The sequence below is a fragment of the Hippocampus guttulatus genome, chromosome 1 (assembly GCF_054856545.1).
Source record: "Hippocampus guttulatus isolate MCC_2025c chromosome 1, RoL_Hgut_1.0, whole genome shotgun sequence".
In the NCBI taxonomy this organism is placed as follows: Eukaryota; Metazoa; Chordata; class Actinopteri; order Syngnathiformes; family Syngnathidae; genus Hippocampus; species Hippocampus guttulatus.
Genome location: NC_141261.1, coordinates 13,909,421 through 13,927,795, shown reverse-complemented (window position 1 = coordinate 13,927,795; position 18,375 = coordinate 13,909,421). Strand labels below are relative to the sequence as shown.

Sequence of the window (18,375 nt, the reverse complement as noted above, 5' to 3'; positions counted from 1 at the left end):
GACAGTATGATGTCATCACTACGCGACAGACACTCATCTGTGTTAAATTAAATTTCTTGCACAATGTACCCTCATCTGGACTGAAAATGTTGTGTCTGTAAGTTGTTCACGACATGACCGATGTAGTTTGAAAATGTGTTGACAGAAACACATTTTATGCACAGCTTTTATTCCGTAAATGCATCGAAAACCCCCACAGCTGTGGATCAAGGTAAGGGCATTTAAACAGTGATATAAATACTGATACGGGTTTTAAGGCAGAAACAATTATACATTGAGGCAGGCGTGTTAAGAAAAACTGTCATGATGCCGCGTCCCAAAACGTGGTCGATTAGTATCAACATAACTCGAAACAAAGTTCTTTTTTTTTTTTGTCAAGATCACTTTGTATGTGTTATGTCATGGAATTGAATTGATCCTACAGTGATACAGACCTCAATGTAAATTTGCATATAATGTCGCAGTCTACCAAGCTGCTGAGTTGATCATCTTGACCGGTGCCTCCAGGTCAGCTCCCAGTCAGCAAAATTGGTCTGGCCCAGCTCTGGGGCAGACACGGCACGTACACTCGGCCCACATACCTCAATGAATGACGGTCCTGCAGTGGCCCACGCTGGCATCCATGATGTGGGGCGCATTCAGCCCAGATCTGAGCCGCATTGTAAAACCATATCTGGCCCTACTCCGGCCCGACGCTGGGCCAGAACAGGTTCCTGATATCAGCCTGAATTCAACCTCAACTAAGCCACATCTTTCATGAGCCATATTTGACCCACATGAAAAAAAGTTCTCAAAAACAACTGTTATAAAAATATGTGAACATGGTCGGTTTTTTTCGGCTAAAAACGCCTTACTACACATGGTCGTTTTTTTTCGGCTAAAAATGCCTTACTAAACATGGTCGTTTTTTTTCCAGCTAAAAACGCCTTACTATTCATGGTCCTTTTTTTCGGCTAAAAACGCCTTACTATACATGGTCTTTTTTTTCGGCTAAAAACGCCTTAGTGTTCATGGTCCTTTTTTTCGGCTAAAAAAGCCTTAGTATTCATGGTCCTTTTTTTCGGCTAAAAACGCCTTACTATACATGGTCGTTTTTTTTTCCGGCTAAAACGCCTTACTATTCATGGTCTTTTTTTTCGTCTAAAAACCCCTTACTATACATGGTCGTTTTTTGCGCTGAAAACGCCTTACTATACTGTATATGGTCGTTTTTTTCGTCTAAAAACGCCTTACTATACATGGTCGTTTTTTTTCGCCGAAAAATGCCTTTCTATACATGGTAGGTTTTTTTGGGGCTTAAAAACACCTTACTAAACATGGTCGTTTTTTTCGTCTAAAAACGCCTTACTATACATGGTCGTTTTTTTTCCGGCTAAAAACGCCTTACTATTCATGGTCTTTTTTTTCGGCTAAAAACGCCTTAGTGTTCATGGTCCTTTTTTTCGGCTAAAAACGCCTTACTATACATGGTCGTTTTTTTCATCTAAAAACGCCTTACTATACATGGTCGTTTTTTGCGCTGAAAACGCCTTACTATACTGTATATGGTCGTTTTTTTCGTCGAAAAATGCCTTTCTATACATGGTAGGTTTTTTTGGGGCTAAAAACACCTTACTAAACATGGTCGTTTTTTTCGTCTAAAAACCCCTTACTATACATGGTCGTTTTTTGCGCTGAAAACGCCTTACTATACTGTATATTGTCGTTTTTTTCGTCTAAAAACGCCTTACTATACATGGTCGTTTTTTTCGTCGAAAAACGCCTTTCTATACATGGTAGTTTTTTTTGGGGCTAAAAACACCTTACTAAACATGGTCGTTTTTCTCGTCTAAAAACGCCTTACTATACATGGTCGTTTTTTTTCCGGCTAAAAACGCCTTACTATTCATGGTCTTTTTTTTCGTCTAAAAACCCCTTACTATACATGGTCGTTTTTTGCGCTGAAAACGCCTTACTATACTGTATATTGTCGTTTTTTTCGTCTAAAAACGCCTTACTATACATGGTCGTTTTTTCCGTCGAAAAACGCCTTTCTATACATGGTAGTTTTTTTTGGGGCTAAAAACACCTTACTAAACATGGTCGTTTTTTTCGTCTAAAAACGCCTTACTATACATGGTCGTTTTTTTCCGGCTAAAAACGCCTTACTATTCATGGTCTTTTTTTTCGTCTAAAAACCCCTTACTATACATGGTCTTTTTTTTCGGCTAAAAACGCCTTAGTGTTCATGGTCCTTTTTTTCGGCTAAAAACGCCTTACTATACATGGTCGTTTTTTTCATCTAAAAACGCCTTACTATACATGGTCGTTTTTTGCGCTGAAAACGCCTTACTATACTGTATATGGTCGTTTTTTTCGTCGAAAAATGCCTTTCTATACATGGTAGTTTTTTTTGGGGCTAAAAACACCTTACTAAACATGGTCGTTTTTTTCGTCTAAAAACGCCTTACTATTCATGGTCTTTTTTTTCGTCTAAAAACCCCTTACTATACATGGTCGTTTTTTGCGCTGAAAACGCCTTACTATACTGTATATTGTCGTTTTTTTCGTCTAAAAACGCCTTACTATACATGGTCGTTTTTTTCGTCGAAAAACGCCTTTCTATACATGGTAGTTTTTTTTGGGGCTAAAAACACCTTACTAAACATGGTCGTTTTTTTCGTCTAAAAACGCCTTACTATACATGGTCGTTTTTTTCCGGCTAAAAACGCCTTACTATTCATGGTCTTTTTTTTCGTCCAAAAACACCTTACTCTTCATGGTCGTTTTTTTCGGCTAAAAACACCTTACTATACGTGGTCGTTTTTTTCGTCTAAAAACGCCTTACTATACATGGTCGTTTTTTTCGTCGAAAAACGCCTTTCTATACATGGTCGTTTTTTTCGTCGAAAAACGCCTTTCTATACATGGTAGTTTTTTTTGGGGCTAAAAACACCTTACTAAACATGGTCGTTTTTTTCGTCTAAAAACGCCTTACTATTCATGGTCTTTTTTTTCGTCTAAAAACCCCTTACTATACATGGTCGTTTTTTGCGCTGAAAACGCCTTACTATACTGTATATTGTCGTTTTTTTCGTCTAAAAACGCCTTACTATACATGGTCGTTTTTTTCGTCGAAAAACGCCTTTCTATACATGGTAGTTTTTTTTGGGGCTAAAAACACCTTACTAAACATGGTCGTTTTTTTCGTCTAAAAACGCCTTACTATACATGGTCGTTTTTTTTCCGGCTAAAAACGCCTTACTATTCATGGTCTTTTTTTTCGTCCAAAAACACCTTACTCTTCATGGTCTTTTTTTTCGGCTAAAAACACCTTACTATACGTGGTCGTTTTTTTCGTCTAAAAACGCCTTACTATACATGGTCGTTTTTTTCGTGGAAAAACGCCTTTCTATACATGGTAGTTTTTTTTGGGGCTAAAAACACCTTACTAAACATGGTCGTTTTTTTCGTCTAAAAACGCCTTACTATACATGGTCGTTTTTTTTCCGGCTAAAAACGCCTTACTATTCATGGTCTTTTTTTTCGTCTAAAAACCCCTTACTATACATGGTCGTTTTTTGCGCTGAAAACGCCTTACTATACTGTATATTGTCGTTTTTTTCGTCTAAAAACGCCTTACTATACATGGTCGTTTTTTTCGTCGAAAAACGCCTTTCTATACATGGTAGTTTTTTTTGGGGCTAAAAACACCTTACTAAACATGGTCGTTTTTTTCGTCTAAAAACGCCTTACTATACATGGTCGTTTTTTTTCCGGCTAAAAACGCCTTACTATTCATGGTCTTTTTTTTCGTCCAAAAACACCTTACTCTTCATGGTCGTTTTTTTCGGCTAAAAACACCTTACTATACGTGGTCGTTTTTTTCGTCTAAAAACGCCTTACTATACATGGTCGTTTTTTTCGTCGAAAAACGCCTTTCTATACATGGTAGTTTTTTTTGGGGCTAAAAACACCTTACTAAACATGGTCGTTTTTTTCGTCTAAAAACGCCTTACTATACATGGTCGTTTTTTTTCCGGCTAAAAACGCCTTACTATTCATGGTCTTTTTTTTCGTCTAAAAACCCCTTACTATACATGGTCGTTTTTTGCGCTGAAAACGCCTTACTATACTGTATATGGTCGTTTTTTTCGTCTAAAAACGCCTTACTATACATGGTCGTTTTTTTCGTCGAAAAACGCCTTTCTATACATGGTAGTTTTTTTTTGGGGCTAAAAACACCTTACTAAACATGGTCATTTTTTTCGGCTAAAAACACCTTTCTATACATTGTCGGTTTTTTTTAGCTAAAAATGCTTTACTATACATGGTCGTTTTTTTTGTCTAAAAACGCCTGACTATACGTGCTGGTTTTTTTCGTCTAAAAACGCCTTACTATATATGGTCATTTTTTTTCCAGCTAAAAACACCTTTCTATACATTGTCGGGTTTTTTCAGCTAAAAACGCTTTACTATACATGGTGTTTTTTTTTGTCTAAAAACGCCTTATATACATGGTCATTTTTTTCGGCTAAAAACGCCTTACTATACATGGGTGTTTTTTGTCTAAAAACGCCTTACGATACATGGTCGTTTTTTTTTGTCTAAAAACGCCTTACTATACATGGTCGTTTTTTTCGGCTAAAACGCCTTACCATACATGGTCATTTATTTCAGCTAAAAACGCCTAACTATACACGCTCGTTTTTTTTTCGGCTGAAAATGCCTTACCATACATGGTCGTTTTTTACAGCAAAAAACGCCTTTCTATACATTGTTGGGTTTTTTCAGCTAAAAACGCCTTACTATACATGGTCGTTTTTTTTTTCCGGCTAAAAACAGCTTTCTATACAATGTCGTTTTTTTGGGCTAAAAACGCCGAACTATACATGGTTGTTTTTTTCGGCAAAAAACGGCTTACTATGCATGGTCGTTTTTTTTTCGGCTAAAAACGCCTTACTACACATGGACGTTTTTTTCGGCTAAAAACGCCTAACTATACATGGTCGTTTCTTTCGGCTAAAAACGCCTTACTACACATGGTCATTTTTTTCGGCTAAAAATGCCTTACTATACGTGGTCCTTTATTTCGGCTAAAAACGCCTTTCTATACATTGTTGGGGGTTTTCAGCTAAAAACGCCTTACTAAACATGGTCGTTTTTTTTTCACCTAAAAACGGCTTACTATACATGGTTGGGGTTTTTTTCGGCAAAAAACAGCTTACTATACATGGTCGGTTTTTTTTTCGGCTAAAAACACCTTACTTGACATGGTCGGGTTTTTTTTGGCTAAAAACGTCTTACGACCAATGGTCGTTTTTTTTCGTCTAAAAACGCCTTGCTATATATACATGGTAGTTTTTTTTTCAGCTAAAAACACCTTACTCGACATGGTCGGGGTTTTTTTCGTCTAAAAACGCCTTACTATACATGGTCGTTTTTTTCGGCTAAAAACGCTTTTCTGTACAGGGTCGTTTTTTTCGGCTAGAAACGCCTTACTATACACGATTTTTTTTTTCCGGCTAAAAATTTTGTCCAAAAACACCTTACTCTTCATGGTCGTTTTTTTCGGCTAAAAACACCTTACTATACTTGGTTGTTTTTTTACGGCTAAAAACGCCTTACTATACATGGTCGTTTTTATTCGGCTAAAAACGCCTTACTATACATGGTCGTTTTTTTCGTCTAAAAACGCCTTACTATACATGGTCGTTTTTTTCGGCTAAAAACGCTTTTCTGTACAGGGTCTTTTTTTCCGGCTAAAAATTTTGTCCAAAAACACCTTACTCTTCATGGTCGTTTTTTTCGGCTAAAAACACCTTACTATACGTGGTTGTTTTTTTACGGCTAAAAACGCCTTACTATACATGGTCGTTTTTATTCGGCTAAAAACGCCTTACTATACATGTTCGTTTTTTTCGGCTAAAAACACCTTACTATACATGGTCGTTTTTTTTTTTTTTTAGTTAAAACGCCTGACTATTCATGGTCGTTTTTTTCGGCTCAAAACACCTTACTATATATACATGGTCGTTTTTTTCGGCTCAAAACACCTTACTATATATACATTGTCGTTTTTTTCCTCTAAAAACGCCTTACTATACCATTGTCGTTTTTTTCTGCTAAAAACGTCTTGCTATTTATGGTCCTTTTTTTTCGGCTAAAAACGCCTGACTATACATGTTCGTTTTTTTTCGTCTAAAAACGCCTTACTATACATGGTCGGTTTTTTTCCGGCTAAAAACGCCTTACTATTCATGGTCTTTTTTTTCGTCTAAAAACCCCTTACTATACATGGTTGTTTTTTGCGCTGAAAACGCCTTACTATACTGTATATGGTCGTTTTTTTCGTCTAAAAACGCCTTACTATACATGGTCGTTTTTTTCGTCGAAAAACGCCTTTCTATACATGGTAGTTTTTTTTGGGGCTAAAAACACCTTACTAAACATGGTCATTTTTTTTCGGCTAAAAACACCTTTCTATACATTGTCGGGTTTTTTTTAGCTAAAAATGCTTTACTATACATGGTCGTTTTTTTTGTCTAAAAACGCCTGACTATACGTGCTGGTTTTTTTCGTCTAAAAACGCCTTACTATATATGGTCATTTTTTTTCCAGCTAAAAACACCTTTCTATACATTGTCGGGGTTTTTCAGCTAAAAACGCTTTACTATACATGGTGTTTTTTTTGTCTAAAAATGCCTTATATACATGGTCGTTTTTTTCGGCTAAAAACGCCTTACTATACATGGGTGTTTTTTGTCTAAAAACGCCTTACGATACATGGTCGTTTTTTTTTTTGTCTAAAAACGCCTTACTATACATGGTCGTTTTTTTCGGCTAAAAACGCCTTACCATACATGGTCATTTATTTCAGCTAAAAACGCCTAACTATACATGCTCGGTTTTTTTTCGGCTGAAAATGCCTTACCATACATGGTCGTTTTTTACAGCAAAAAACGCCTTTCTATACATTGTTGGGTTTTTTCAGCTAAAAACGCCTTACTATACATGGTCGTTTTTTTTTTCCGGCTAAAAACAGCTTTCTATACAATGTCGTTTTTTTGGGCTAAAAACGCCGAACTATACATGGTTGTTTTTTTCGGCAAAAAACGGCTTACTATACATGGTCGTTTTTTTTCGGCTAAAAACGCCTTACTACACATGGACGTTTTTTTCGGCTAAAAACGCCTAACTATACATGGTCGTTTCTTTCGGCTAAAAACGCCTTACTACACATGGTCATTTTTTTCGGCTAAAAATGCCTTACTATACGTGGTCCTTTATTTCGGCTAAAAACGCCTTTCTATACATTGTTGGGGGTTTTCAGCTAAAAACGCCTTACTAAACATGGTCGTTTTTTTTTCACCTAAAAACGGCTTACTATATACATGGTTGGGGTTTTTTTCGGCAAAAAACAGCTTACTATACATGGTCGGTTTTTTTTCGGCTAAAAACACCTTACTCGACATGGTCGGGTTTTTTTTGGCTAAAAACGTCTTACGACCAATGGTCGTTTTTTTTCGTCTAAAAACGCCTTGCTATATATACATGGTAGTTTTTTTTTCAGCTAAAAACACCTTACTCGACATGGTCGGGGGTTTTTTCGTCTAAAAACGCCTTACTATACATGGTCGTTTTTTTCGGCTAAAAACGCTTTTCTGTACAGGGTCGTTTTTTTTGGCTAAAAACGCCTTACTATACACGATCTTTTTTTCCGGCTAAAAATTTTGTCCAAAAACACCTTACTCTTCATGGTCGTTTTTATTCGGCTAAAAACGCCTTACTATACATGGTCGTTTTTTTCGGCTAAAAACGCTTTTCTGTACAGGGTCGTTTTTTTTTCGGCTAGAAACGCCTTACTATACATGTTCGTTTTTTTCGGCTAAAAACACCTTACTATACATGGTCGTTTATTTTTTTTTTTTGTTAAAACGCCTGACTATTCATGGTCGTTTTTTTCGGCTCAAAACACCTTACTATATATACATGGTCGTTTTTTTCGGCTAAAAACACCTTACTATACATTGTCGTTTTTTTCCTCTAAAAACGCCTGACTATACATGTTCGTTTTTTTTCGGCTAAAAACGCCTTACTACATACACATGGTCGTTTTTTTTCATCTAAAAACGCCTTACTATATACATGGTCATTTTATTCGGCTAAAAACGCCTTACTATACATGGTCGTTTTTTTCGGCTAAACACGCTTTTCTGTACAGGGTTGTTTTTTTCGGCTAAAAACGCCTTACTATACATCACTAGTGTCAAACTCATTTCACATGGTGGGCCACATACGGCCTCGGTAGATGTCAAGTGGGCTGCACCATTAAAATGATACCATACTTTGCTATAAACAACCAAAACAATATGTCTTTCCTTTGTTTTGGTATAAAGAAGCACAAGAACATTTGGAAAATGTTGAAATTTAATGAACATATCTTTTACAAAACATTTCATGTAGCACCTTACATTTCCTTCAACAAATGTGCAATTTACTTTTATCATTCACATATATGCATATATGCATTGCAACTGATCCCATTGATCGTACAAACTTTAACAAGTAATTGGTATTGAAAAATATAGTAATGCACTTTATGATTAAACAAGATTTATAAAGAAAGGAAGTTTTAAACCATTTACACGTGCATATAAAATCTAAATGTAATCCCTGCCTACACCTTACAAACTAAGGAGAGTGCTATTAAATGTGTAAATGTGAGAGTGCTATTGATAGCGTCTGCTGACATGGGTCTGTCTCAGTGACGGACTGAGGCTGCTGTTCTCTTCTTCTCTGGTCAAAACAGTGTCTCCTAGGGGATACACAATGAATTGCACCTTATTAAACATATTAATCCTGTGTCTTTTATGCATTTTTTTCATTTTTAAATTATCCTGCGGGCCTGATTGAACCTCACGCGCGTGTGTGCGTGTGTGTGTGTGTGTGTGTGATGAATGGAATTCTGCATCGGTGTGCAATTGTAAAACAAGGCTGTGTGTTGAAAAAATAAATCTGAAACTGCATTTAAGGGTGGCTCAATACTGGCTGGCCATATACGGGCCAGAGTTGTGAATTGATTTCTGGCCCAAATACTTCACTCCACAACTGGCCCTCATCTGGTTTGCCAGAGTCAAGCCAGTGCCATTTGCCTTTGCCATTCCTGGGTTCGGCCCACATGCATTATGCCAGTGCCGACTCAAGGCCAGCTGTGCCAGCTTCATGCCAAATCCGGGCCAGATGCCTTTGCTGACTGGGCTGGTACTGTACATTCAAGTACACTGGAAGCGGAGTATACGTGATTATTTCTTACAATTTGGGTTTTTGTCAAAACTGAACCAGTGTGACTTTGGGATACTTCACCCGGATACTACTGTGGACATCCATTCATCCATCCATTATCCGAGCTGCTTATCCTCACGATGGTCGCGGATGTGCTGGCGCCTATCTCAGCTGTCTTCGGGCAGTAGGCGGGGTACACCCTGAACTGGTTGCCAGCAAATCACTGGGCACACAAAGACAAACAGCCATTCACAGTCACAATCACACCCAGGGAGAATTCAGAGTGTTCCATTAACCTGCCATGCATGTTTTTGGAATGTGGGAGCAAACGGGAGTACCCGAAGAAAACCCACGCAGGCACGGGGAGAACATGCAAACTCCACACAGGAAGGCTGGAACCGGAATCGAACCCTGCACCTCAGCACTGTCAGGCAGACGTGCTAAGAGTGCAAGTGATTTGTCTTTAAGATGAAACATTTGAATTTATACAAGTGGAAATTTCAGTCAAGTCAAATGAATACTTTTGTGGGTTAACGTGATACATCTGTTGTCATTCACAATACAGAAAAAGAGCAACAATAATACAAAGCACACTCACAGATAAAAAAGGTTTAGGTGCAACCAGCAACACACATTTTATTTCTCAAAAGTCTCTTGAGGTGTTTTTACATTTCATGCCGTGATGTTTTCAGTGGAGAGAAGCTAACACATTTAAGAAGAAACATGCTAGCAAGAACACATTGGACCTTAAATGCGGTTCCAAAAAAAATCTAAAGCTTCTTGCTTCATTCCTCACTTGCCCACTTTCATTTTGTCATGAACGAAATGGCAACTAGGCTTTCACTTGGATCGCACTTTTCTGCAGTCAAGATACTCAAATTTAGCGAGGCCTGACAGCTGGAGTGGTTGAGGTTGGATGCATTCCGTCTGCCGAACAAAGAGCGTGTCTCTCTTTCCAACTGTCTTCTGCAGCTCTCGGGTGGATGAACGCCACGACTTGTGATTTGAGCGGCGCCTCAAAGACTCCATGTCTTTCTTGGTAAGACTTTTGCGGAGCATGCGCACGTGTTTGCGTCTTCATCAAATCGATCTTCTGAAATTCAGGACTGTATTCTAGACTTATACGTCATAACTTTGATATCTGCAACTCATTTGTTGGAAAATGAAATCAGATAGGAAGTCAGTTTCTATGCAGATTGGACTCAAGTACCGATACATCACAAAAATAGTCCTTAATACCGCTGCGAGAGCAATGGCCTTTTTTTTCTGCGACGATATTCACGTGGAATAATTGTTGCATTCAGTCATCTTGTTGCTCACTGCTTGTCAAGCTACTCTCGAAAGCAGAGGTCATCAACGTGGCCTGTTCCAAAAATATCTCACCGATGATGGCACAATGATGATTTCCCGGGAATATTGTCGTACTGATCGCTTGAAAATGCGAACGCTGGCCGACTTTCAGAGATATCAATTTGTGCATGTACAGTAATCCCTCGCTGTAACACAGATTTTTTTTTGTTTGTTTTTTGTGGTCTGCATTCTGATTGGCTCAGGGCCTGTAGACTAATGTCGACAGCCTCATTGCTATTCAGCTTGCCAAATTTTTCTCCATGACAAAACCCACAATTGGTCGACCAACGATGGATTTCCTGGAGATGATTTATCGATCCATGATGATAAATCATTCATATGATCAATGTCATCACGTCAACGAATACCATGAATCGCGACGATTGCCGCGTTGGTTAGTGTTCTTTTCACGGCAAAATATACATAGACGGTGGGTTGAGACGGGAATGCTTCCGCATTTTTTTTTTGGTGACTTTCAGCACTCACCCCACATGGCTCGTATCCCACGAGGGAAGCTTTTCTGCACTGTGCTACCCCCCCCCCCCCCCGCATGACAGGCACCTTCTCCCCCAGGCTCCGCCCCCTTGTTCACCCTTCCCCGTTGGCGGGTGTCTCACCTGTGCTTGCCTCCCCTGCTCCTCCTTCACCAGGACTGCTCCTGCATCTCCCACACTCAGGTCCAGCCCATGGACATAGAGGAGTGCTACGAGGACACCGGTCAGCATCGCTCGGTCAGTAGCACCGGGCAGACAGAAAGGCGCATGATGGACCCTTGCGGCTTGTTGACCCCGTCCGCTCACTTTGCATTCCTGTAATCCAAATTGAGACAGCTGACCCGTCGAAGCCTCAAGTTCATGTCGGTACCGGTGTAGTAGCCGGTCTTTCTTGATTTGTCTCGACACGTATGTATGCGGGAAAATGTGGGCTGTGGCCAAATCACAAGAAATGGGGGTTAAAACGACGTTGTGTCGCGTGAGAAACACAGTCTTCAATCCCTTTGAGTGTTTTTTTCCCACAGTTTTCATTCATTTTGATCTCAACTGCGGAATGGTGCCGTTGAACCGCAGGGCTCCGGGAGCACCCCTTCACACCCGACGGTGGGATGCGGCGATGGCAACATGGCGCCATTGTCAGCAGAGCCTGCCCATTACCAGTTCCTCCTTGAGCTTGGTGAGAGAACTGGCAATGGAATTATTTTTATTATTATTTTACTTTTATTGAACCAGTTACTTTAAGTCATACTTGACTTGAAATGTCACTTAGCTGAGTCACTGATAACTTCTTCATTTGAAAGGCAACACGTTAGAAAAGTGACTTTATAGATGCCAACAACTCCGCTTAACATAACATTGGCAACCAGTTTTGCCAATATTCGATTGGATACTTCCATTTTTAATTGTGACATTAAAGAATCAAGTTTCTTTTGTACTTAAGTCAAAACTGAAGACAACCTTTTTCGACTTAACAATTCCCGGTACTTTTATTTAGGGAAAAAAACAATTCTGATGTAATTTATACATGGCCACTCGATCTTATAAGTAAAGGCCTGTAAAGTAAAGGCCTGACATATGCATCCATCCATCCATGATATAAACGACTTTATCCTCATGAGGGTGTGCTGGAGCCAGCTGTCCTCGGGCAGTAAACGAGGGACACCCTGAACCCGTTGCCAGCTAATCGCGGGGCACACCGAGACAAACAACCATTCACACTCGCAATCACAGCTCGGGACAATTTGGAGTGATCACTGAACCTACCCTGCATCTTTTTGGAATGTGGGAGGAAGCCGGAATACCCAGAGAAAACCCACGCAGGCACGGGGTGGGGGGGGGGGGGTGAACATGTAAACTCCACACAGGGAGGCCGGAACCCGGAATCGAACGCTGCACCTCTGCACTGTGAGGCGCAAGTGCTAACCGTGATTAATAAAAAAACAATTCTCTCTCTCTCTGTATGTTAGGAGGGAAGGTACAGGTTTTCTTTTTACGTCGTATTGTGGATGTTTTTATTCCACAGCACGTGAGTTGCATTTCTATTCACGAATCGCACCATTTCAATCAAATTTGATTGATTGAACGTATCTTGAATGACCAATTCCAACAGTTCACAATGCATTTAGGACCGTTACTAGTCAGAAAGATGTTGATCGGATCGTCGAATGAAGCTTTTAAAATCAACTTGGCTTGGCAGAGCGGGGGATGTTGTGGAGCAGCTGTCATGCAATGTCAAGGTTGTGATCGGTCCGTCACGTGTGCGACAGGGTGGGGTTTCAACAACCTGAGCCAGGTGCGCATGGCCCGTCACACTCCAACTGGGCAACTGGTGGCGATAAAACAAACCAACCTGGATGAGTGCACGGAGGAGGAGCTGCTACAGCTGCTGGTGAGCCCAGAGTTCACTTTGGGGTTCGGATCACGGCCGGCATTTGTTGATCCGCAAGTGAAATTTGGGATTCTTATCGTTGGATGTCCCCCCCTTCTGGTTTCCCGCCCCAGAATGAGGTTTTCCTGTCCAGGCGGGTCCGTCACCCAAACCTGCTGACGTTCCGACTGGTCTTCAGCTCTTGCTGCCAGCTGTGGGTCCTTACGCCGCTCATGGCCTACGGTCAGTTCATACCGATCCACAAAAGCTCCCGGCCGAGGCATCTGTGGTGAGAGCTCGTGCACCCCTTCCCTCCCGCTCGCAGGCTCTGCACACTTTCTCATGAGAACGTATTTCCCTGATGGAATGAGCGAGTCCTTAATCGCGTACCTCCTGTATGGCGTCTTGCAAGCGTTGGACTATCTGCACTGCATGGGCTACGTTCACAGGTAGGTGTTGGCTTTTTTTTCATTTGAAAACGCAAGACCTGTCCCCCCAGCCAATTCGGGCTGGGGCGGTGGGGAGCATGGGGGGTCAACCAAGTCCGATAAGTCGACAACAAAAATATGTTGACGCCACGTTTTTCCCGTGAGGCTTTGCCGGCACCACGATGCGCAAGGTTTAGAATAGAATCCATTCCATTATTTAATGGAATCATTGATAGGGAATTTGACGAAACAGATTGATGAGTGACAGCCCTAAAGTCCATTTTTTTGTTTGGGGGGGGTTCACATCATAATAGAAACAAGACAGGCAATTCTACCCATTTTCCTGTCAGCAAAAGTATGGAAACTTGGGACGATTGACAGGTCGTGTTTTTGTTGCTGTGAGTATTTAAACGATAAGTAGTCCTCCATGTTTGTACTCGGTTCCAGTTTTTGTGTGTCTGGACTACATCAGGGATGGGACACTTCAATGCTGGAGGGGGCAACAATGAGTCTTCAACACTTCTAGGGAGTGACAGAGAACCACTCACTTCCTAACCAGCAATATTTGCCATCTAGTGGTTAAAGATGATATTGCAACATAAAACTATAGAGCGAACCACTGATATTCGGGGGGGGGGGGGGGGACCGAGCCAGCCTGTGCATGGTGAAAATCTACATGCAATTGATCGCGATTCAAGTGCTTTTTTGGGGGGGGGGGGGGCACTGATTTTTTTTTTTTAAATGCTGATAAACTTCGTATGTGTTTTCCACAAAAGGTTGTGGTTGATACTGAAAGTTTGAGTGAGCAGTTAACTAATGCGACCGGCCAACCTGCGTTCAAGAACGGTCAAAGGTTGAGCACACAAACGCTCACCCCCCAAATGCTCTTTGATGCATCAGGGGTGTGAAGGCCAGTCACATCCTCTTGTCAGAAGAAGGCCGCGTCTACCTGTCGGGACTGCACGGCGTTTACAGTATGATGCGTGAAGGGAAGAGGATGAGGGCGGTGTTCGACATGCCCCACCACAGTCCCGCCCTGCTGCCCTGGTTGAGCCCCGAACTACTGCAGCAGGTCAGTTCTTGCCTTGCCACAGGGCGGGGTTCTTCGCTGATTGGTCCGCCTTTTTTTGGGGGGGTTTTTGTACCTTTTTGCTGTGTCCCTCGGTAGGATCTCCACGGTTATGGAGTCAAGTCTGATATCTACAGTTTGGGTATTGCCGCCTGTGAGCTGGTGAGCGGCAGGGTGCCCTTCCAGGATATGGCACCCACTCAGGTAAAATCAGGTGGCAAAAATTCTTACACTCTCTTACTCTTAAGTCCCCTTCACCCAGTCAAGTGAAAATGAATACCGTATTGGCCTGAATATAAGACAGTGTTTTTTGCATTGAAATAAGACTGGAAAAAGTGGGGGTTGTCTTATATCCGGGGTCGAGACATTATACCCACGACGTTAGATGGTGCCAGATATCATTGAATCGAATGCTGAACTTGTCTCCCCAGGCCAAAGCAAACCCATCACGAAGAATAAAAATAAAAATAGCAGTAGCACGAAGAAAAAAAAATAGCGGTAAGAAAGAAAAGAGAAGAAAATAGGAAAAACGTAGCGACAAAAGTCAAAGTGGGTCGAAGATCGGCCAGGTTAACCGGCAGCTGAGGAGAAGTTATGGTGTAAACTTCAAGATGCTTTTTCTCTCAAATATATTGTTATAATCATTTGTTTCAGTTATACTGTAATTATTTTCTGTATAAAAATTAATTTGGTGTTCAAAAGGTCCTTTTTCAAATTTGAGTCTTGAAAAAGAGGGTGTCGTCTTATAATCAGGGCCGTCTTGTATTCGGGCCAATACGGAATGTCTTCTAAATTTGACACGCCACAGTCAAGAGTATGAATAATGACTTTCCAAGTGGACTTACTGAATTTTCAGGTGGAGGGCGCTCCTCTCGCAGAGGTGGGCATCGTCAGTCCGCCGAGTCTGTCAGTATTTCAGGCGGGCCCAGTCCGTCCGTTCATCAGTGACAGCCAAACGGGGTCGAGAACGGACTCATTGGTAGCACGTCATGCGCAGGTGCCGCACACCTGACACGCAACCAAAGACATAAATCACACCGTGTTGGATACACGCCTCAATGACACGTGTCCCAAATTGGTTTGATTTCACCAAACACCTCTCAGTGTGTGTGTGTGTGTCTGTTGTGTTTATTTATTTTCTTTATTTAGCCACTTGTCGGCTTTGTGTGGCGCCTGTGTGTGAGGTGGAAATTAGGATCGGCTGTCACCGACGAGGTACGGCCTTGGGCCCATGTGGGTCGGCCTGAAATACTAAATAACAGTAATGGACGGACGGAAAGCGGCTCGTCTGGAGTCCTGCACTTGAAAGCCCTGACCCTAACTTTGAAACGCAGTGATAAACCATAACCCGATTTTGAAACGGATTCATCGAATGCTACGCTCGCGCTTCGTGGCGTACGCGGTCCTGCTTTTGTGACGTTTTGGGTTATTTGTGGCTGCCAGTCACCACGTTCGCTCAATGTGTGGGGCGGGTTTAGACTCTGCTCCTGAAGCTGCGCGGTTTGCACCGCTGCCTGACCGACACGGCTCTCTTCCCACTCGGCGAGCTGGGGGCACTGAAGGTGTCCCGGTCCGGGGTGGACTCCGGCATGGGAGAGAGCGCGACTCACAGTACCGGCGCTCCTCCACCCGCCACGGAAGGACCTCGGAGTCCCGGACCCAAAAACCACTCTGCCACCTTGCACAATTTGGTGCAACTGTGTCTGCAGCAGCAGCCCGAGCGCAGGTCTTGCTCATCCGTTGACACTCAATGAAATTGTGGGAATCGGCGACTTTAAATCTCACCTCAGGGTTTTGTGCTCCTTTCAGACCGACGGCCTCTGCCCTCATGAGCCACACCTTCTTCAAACAGGTGGGTTCTTTTGTCTGGAGAGGGGCCAAAATGAAAATCAATCAAATTGCGATTGTTTTTCCTCATTACTCGATTGTGACGGCAATTTAACTCATTCAGTACCAGCCAATTCTGGACCAAGTCTGAAAAGACGTTTAAAAACGTCTTTGGTAGTGAATGGGTTTTAATATGCAATATGCTCTTCACATGTGTTTTTAACAAACATAAGCACTGCATTACAAGAACCATATCTGATTTATTCGACTTCAATCTTTGGGTCTTATCGGAGAAGTTTGGGGGAACTCTGGAGGAGAAAAGTAACTGGAGTCCTTTTCTCCTTTCTGTGTCTTTAAGTGGAGATGTTTACCGCGGGTCATTAAAAAGCCATGAAAACGATTTGGCGAAAGTTAAGGCCTTGAATGGTATTAAAAGTATTTTTTAACACATTGTCCAGAAGCATGAAACAAAATAAAGACACCGTTGGTTGGCTGCTGGTTAGCAGTTAGCGTGGAGCTAGGTTGCTACAGTTCTCAAAGGACTTTGCGCGGGCACTCCCAGACCACAACCCCTTTGACAGCCAAGAGTCGAGTGTCTGGCCGGGTTTTCACTCGGAAGTGACTCCCAAGTCAAGCTAAGATTACATCTACATTTGTGGAGACTGGGGAATGGTTAAAATGTAATGTACAATGAACAAAACGGGCACTAGTCCACGAGTCGCTTCATGTTCCAATAAATTTGCTCTTAATTTGAAAAAAAAAAAAAAAACGAACAAAAATAAGTACTGTACCGATATCCACCGTGTGAAACGCTAATGATGCTAATCACGCTAACCACGCGGTAAATTGAACAATTTTAAGCGACTGACAGCTAAGGAAAAAAAACCTGCCTTTAAAAACGATTCCATTAGATTTGCCGATACCTGCGGGATCCTGACACAATGTCGCGCTTGCACAGGTGAAGAGGCACACCAGAGACTCCTTCCTCAGCCTCGTGTACCCAGCGGTGCCGCTCAGTAGCTCCGAGGTGGCGCTATTATCATCGTACCCCCCGAGCCCGTCCTGCCACTCTCCAACGGCAGTCACGGCGGGTTGTGCCGAGCCGTCCTGGGATTTCTCCTAAGTCAACCGAATGGCCTCATCTGCTGTGTTAAAGGAACAGAAAAGGGAAACATAGGGGCAGTTGTAAATGAACAAAGACATCCTGTACTGTAGCTCTTGTGACTCTTTAGAAATAGTGCTTGCGTTGTGAAGGGTGTGAGATGCTGTTTGTGTTACTTACCATTAGGAATGAGGCCCACAGTGGATAGAACACGTCGACACACCTGTTCAAAAGCCTTTTTTTTTCCCCTCCACTTGAGGTGTACGGGTTATAGGTCACATTCGTGGTGGATAAAAAATTTTGAAATGCCTTATCGCGGTCCTTTTTTTTTTTTTTTCTAAATATCACTGGTGTTCGAACAGCGGCTTGTCGTCTTTCTAGCTAATGAACACTTTCAGATAAAACTTCAAGAGGGATTTGAACGAGTGAATAAAAATCAGCGCTACCAGTCAATTGGACGGTTCCCCTCACCGCTTATCACTCTCCACGTTTTACCCTTTTGAATCACTCGGCAATTTACAAGCCACTTGTCGAAGTGGTGAAACGACGGAGGTGCCCTACCTCATTTGACATGGCCTTTGAACAAAAGGGGCAGCGCACAAAAACCAAGAAAAGGCCGCATCCCGCTCAATCGAAGTGACCTCTGCGTCGGGTGTACTTTTTACCACGAGTAAATAGCCAACGTTTCCTGCCCTGATCATGAGCCAAAGAAGAAACGCGTCCGTGAGCGAGCGATAACGCGCGACATGCTTCACGCGGAGACCTCTGTGGAACTGTGATCATGTGCACTGTGATGTAAAGTACATATCAAAGATGAGAAGGAGACAATTCGACATATTAAACCAATATGCAAGTTGTTTGGCTTTTGTCTCGTCTTAACACTTCGACATAAAATCTGGCTACGTGGTTATATATAATTGTACTTTGCATTTGACAATATTTTCCCGCGTGAGTTTGATTTGTCATTTGATTAC

General features: G+C 41.9%; 1 protein-coding gene and 1 long non-coding RNA gene across 2 annotated transcripts; one reads left to right on the top strand and one right to left on the bottom strand.

Moving 5' to 3' along the window:
* The first annotated feature begins 4 nt into the window (after nt 1-4).
* Nucleotides 5-18,258, top strand: stradb (STE20 related adaptor beta). The gene is made up of 12 exons (XM_086111404.1): nt 5-211; nt 10,237-10,303; nt 11,265-11,345; nt 11,682-11,784; nt 12,875-12,996; nt 13,110-13,218; nt 13,301-13,424; nt 14,304-14,475; nt 14,572-14,676; nt 15,951-16,198; nt 16,282-16,324; nt 17,258-18,258. The coding sequence occupies exons 2-12, from the start codon at nt 10,292-10,294 to the stop codon at nt 17,420-17,422; spliced, it is 1,284 nt and encodes a 427-aa protein (XP_085967530.1). The 5' UTR covers nt 5-211; nt 10,237-10,291; the 3' UTR covers nt 17,423-18,258.
* On the bottom strand, nt 8,455-17,370 carry LOC147210488 (uncharacterized). Its single transcript, XR_015100937.1, has 5 exons — nt 17,223-17,370; nt 16,258-16,338; nt 15,318-15,480; nt 11,232-11,423; nt 8,455-9,487 (listed from the first exon to the last, which is right to left on the bottom strand). It is a non-coding gene; the product is annotated as an uncharacterized LOC147210488 (long non-coding RNA).
* Nucleotides 18,259-18,375: the final 117 nt, after the last annotated feature.

Coding starts and splice junctions, on each gene's coding strand:
- stradb (XM_086111404.1), top strand. Junction 11,785..12,874: donor CCAGTTCCTCCTTGAGCTTG/GTGAGAGAACTG, acceptor CGTGTGCGACAG/GGTGGGGTTTCAACAACCTG. Junction 12,997..13,109: donor AGGAGCTGCTACAGCTGCTG/GTGAGCCCAGAG, acceptor TTCCCGCCCCAG/AATGAGGTTTTCCTGTCCAG.